The following is a 3,172-nucleotide window of genomic DNA, read 5'->3' as shown; positions in this document are numbered from 1 at the left end:
TGCAGTCGGCCGCCCGCTGCGGTGGGCATCGTCCTTCTCCCAGCCGGGCCCGACGGAGAACGACCCCAGCGAGGGACAGGTCTTCCTCAGCGAGAGCTGCGTGAAGGTAGGGCCCCCGGGAGGCAGCTTGGGTGTCTGAGGGGGGCATTTCCAAACTGCCTGAACTGCCCGCATCGTTTGAGTATCCGCCAGTTTGTTCAGCGGGTCTTTTAAGCCTCTTCTTTTTCTTCTTTGCAGAGGCTGCTGGAGATCACGGATGGCTCAGAGTTTCTCAGGCTGCAGGTGGAAGGAGGTGGCTGCTCTGGGTTCCAGTACAAGTTTTCCTTGGACACAGTTATCAATCCTGATGACAGGCAAGGGCAAAGGGTTGTAGTGGTGGTCAGGCATGACTGTTCTTTGCAAAGGTGACAAGAAGGGTGTGCATGACATGATGGTATCTTACATTGAAGGGAAGGAGCTTGTCAGATAAGAAAAGTACTCAGGCTGTGCTTCTCTGTGAGGTCTGCAGCACAGTTAATGGTTAAATATGCTGCTTTTCTGCAGGGTGTTTGAACAAGGTGGTGCCCGTGTGGTTGTGGATGTGGACAGCCTGGCCTTCGTGAAAGGTTCCATGGTGGACTTCAGCCAGGAGCTGATTCGCAGCTCCTTCCAGGTGGTGAGCAACCCCCAGGCGGAGAAGGGTTGCTCATGTGGGACTTCCTTCTCTGTCAAATTCTGACTGGACTTCCCATGGATGTACACTGTCTGCGGACGCTTCCTGGCAGTTGTCAGAGGGTTTTTTGCTTGTTCTTTTCCCAGCTGTTCCCTTTGATCTCCCTTACCCTGTAACACAGCTGTTACACATGACTCCAGCTGTGTGTGTGTCTGCACTGGGCCTATTTCCAAGACTGTTGACCTTCCCTTCAGAAACATGAAGTAGCCATGAGCATGCACACGGGAGCATCTTCAACACCTTGTAAACTACTGGCCAGGTGGTGCTGATTTGCCTACCCTGTCTTGAATGTGGAACCACTTAACCGCTAGTCTCTGCAAGAGATGGCTGTATATATATATCTGTATGTTTATTGAAAGTTTTTACTAAAAAAAGTCTTTGGGATTGGTTGATATTGCTCCTGCATTCCCACATGGGTAGAATCTGGGTTCTTTTGGGCTACTGTTGCTTATCCTTTGTCTTCCAGCTGAATGGGTCTTGGAGTCTCTCTCCCATATACCTCCTAGTGTTGCTGGCTCCCCACTTCCGAACTCACAGCGGGCTTTTCCAGATGCTCTGCTGTTTTCTTACCCAACTGGCTTCTCTCAGTCCCAGGAACCTACAGTGGTTTTGCTGTTGGTCCCTGCGATGAAAGTTTTCACTTGTTCAGAGTAAGTGAAGCTAAAAAATTGAGATAGGAATAATTAATAGCTTATTTCTGTTATTAAAAAAAAAAAGAAAAAGCTTGTGTGTGTATATATGTGTATATATATATATAAAAAAATAAAATACTCAGCCCTCCATCCTCCAGTGCTATTTTAAGCTGTTCCTAAATCTGACTTGGAATTTTAGGTCATACAAACTCTAGGGTTTTGTAGTGTGTCTGCTGCCTTCCCTTGCCAGCAGGAAGGGAAGTTCAGGTGACACGGGCAGAGGACGATCTGGAGTACTACTTAAGGTTCCTCAAGTCCTTTTGACTTAGTTGTCTGAGAATCTTTTCCATAACTTGCTTCAGCATTTAATCTCTATCTAACTTGTACCTGGTTTGATGAAATAATGAAATAGCTCATTTCCTTTCTGAAGCTCCCATGGAATGGGAAATCTAGAAGTTTCCAGAATAACATCCTTTTGATTAATTGTTTTCTGTAGTTTTTATCTGCCACTAGGTGTCTTTTAAATCAAAGTGATTCACCTGCTTCTGGGTGAAAGGTGAGATGGGGAAGCTATTTTTGTTCCCTCCCTTGTGTTTTATCTGGTCATAGCCAAATGGTCTAAGACTTGAGTCTTGCACCTGAGTGTGGGAGCACTGCATGACTTCGGTCTCAAGAAATGGCTTATGGCAAACATGAGCTTGTTAAGAGTCCATGCCACAGACATTTTTGTTATTAAGCTTCCCAAATGCCTTTCTAAACTAAGCAGCAGTCTTATATGTACAGCACTGATTTGCCTATTGATTTCTGGCACTCAAGAGTTGATAGCCAGCTAGTTTGTTTCATCTGTAGGTGTTACAGGAGTTCATATGTGATCTGCTCTGACTGTCACATGGGGAATATGGATGAGATTTGGAGCAGCAGATCTTTTGGTTTAGCCATTTGCGTTTCCTGCAGTCAACAAGTTCTACCTAGTTATGTTGCTATCAGAGGGAACTGGATGTAGCGCTGTCCCATTTTATGAAAGGATGTGATTAAAAACTTGTCTAAAGCTCTGCAGGATGTTTTGGCCCTAACTTTATGCTTCCAGGTCTTGAATGTGATGTCAGCCAGAACTGCCTTTGAAAAGTGTAAGACCTAAAAGCTTGTGTAGGTAGAGGACATTAGATAGACTCAATTTCTTTCAGCTGGGATAACTGAGCAATGAAAGTCGGCGGGGAGGAATTGCTTTCTGAACCAGGAAGTACAGGTCCATTCTTGATCCATTTCACACGGTCTGACCTCAGTCAAGTCTCTTGGAATCTTTTATGGGAAATGAAAGTGCAGCAGTAGTGCTGGGGAGGTAGCAAACCATGAACTACTAAGGCTTTTTTCCCCAAACTAAAGCCTGCCTTCAGCCCCTGTAAGCTTGCAGCCTTCGTCTTCGATTACTTTTCTTACTAAATGTAAATATGCCATGTCTGTCCAACCTAGCTGGGTGCCACCTGCCTTCCCTTGCTCTACAGTGGTAAAGTAAATCAAGCAGGTGCTGTCCATGTGGAGTGCCACGCCTTTCAGAGAATCTGCCCCTCCCTCCCAGGGACTATGCAGACGAAGAGGCTTTGGGTCCCCACCAGTGTCACCGGCAGTGTTGCTGGGCTGAGAGGGAAGCTGGCATGTGTGGCTTGCTCTGCCTGCAGTTCTGACAGTACAGCGCTAACTGCACTAGGTGGACCCCTTACTCCTTGAGAGCTGCTGCGCTGGACGTATACAGGTATTTCGACTTCTGTCTGGGGTGAGATTGAATCTGCTCCATGCAGGACCTAGGTAAGAGCAAAAGTTCTTGGCAGCT

The 3,172-nt window shown here is 46.6% G+C and overlaps 1 protein-coding gene across 1 annotated transcript; it reads left to right on the top strand.

The window, feature by feature from the left end:
- Window positions 1–4: 4 nt before the first annotated feature.
- On the top strand, window positions 5–1,099 carry ISCA2 (iron-sulfur cluster assembly 2; the record flags this gene model as incomplete). Its single annotated transcript, XM_009697529.1, has 3 exons — window positions 5–106; window positions 238–353; window positions 544–1,099. Coding segments are annotated over 3 exons (393 nt in total), but the record flags the coding sequence as incomplete, so codon positions are not given.
- Window positions 1,100–3,172: the final 2,073 nt, after the last annotated feature.

Source organism: Cariama cristata, unplaced genomic scaffold, assembly GCF_000690535.1.
Source record: "Cariama cristata isolate BGI_N322 unplaced genomic scaffold, ASM69053v1 scaffold26333, whole genome shotgun sequence".
NCBI lineage: Eukaryota > Metazoa > Chordata > Aves > Cariamiformes > Cariamidae > Cariama > Cariama cristata.
The sequence above is the reverse complement of the archived record's forward strand: the minus strand, read 5'-3'. Positions and strand labels throughout refer to the sequence as shown.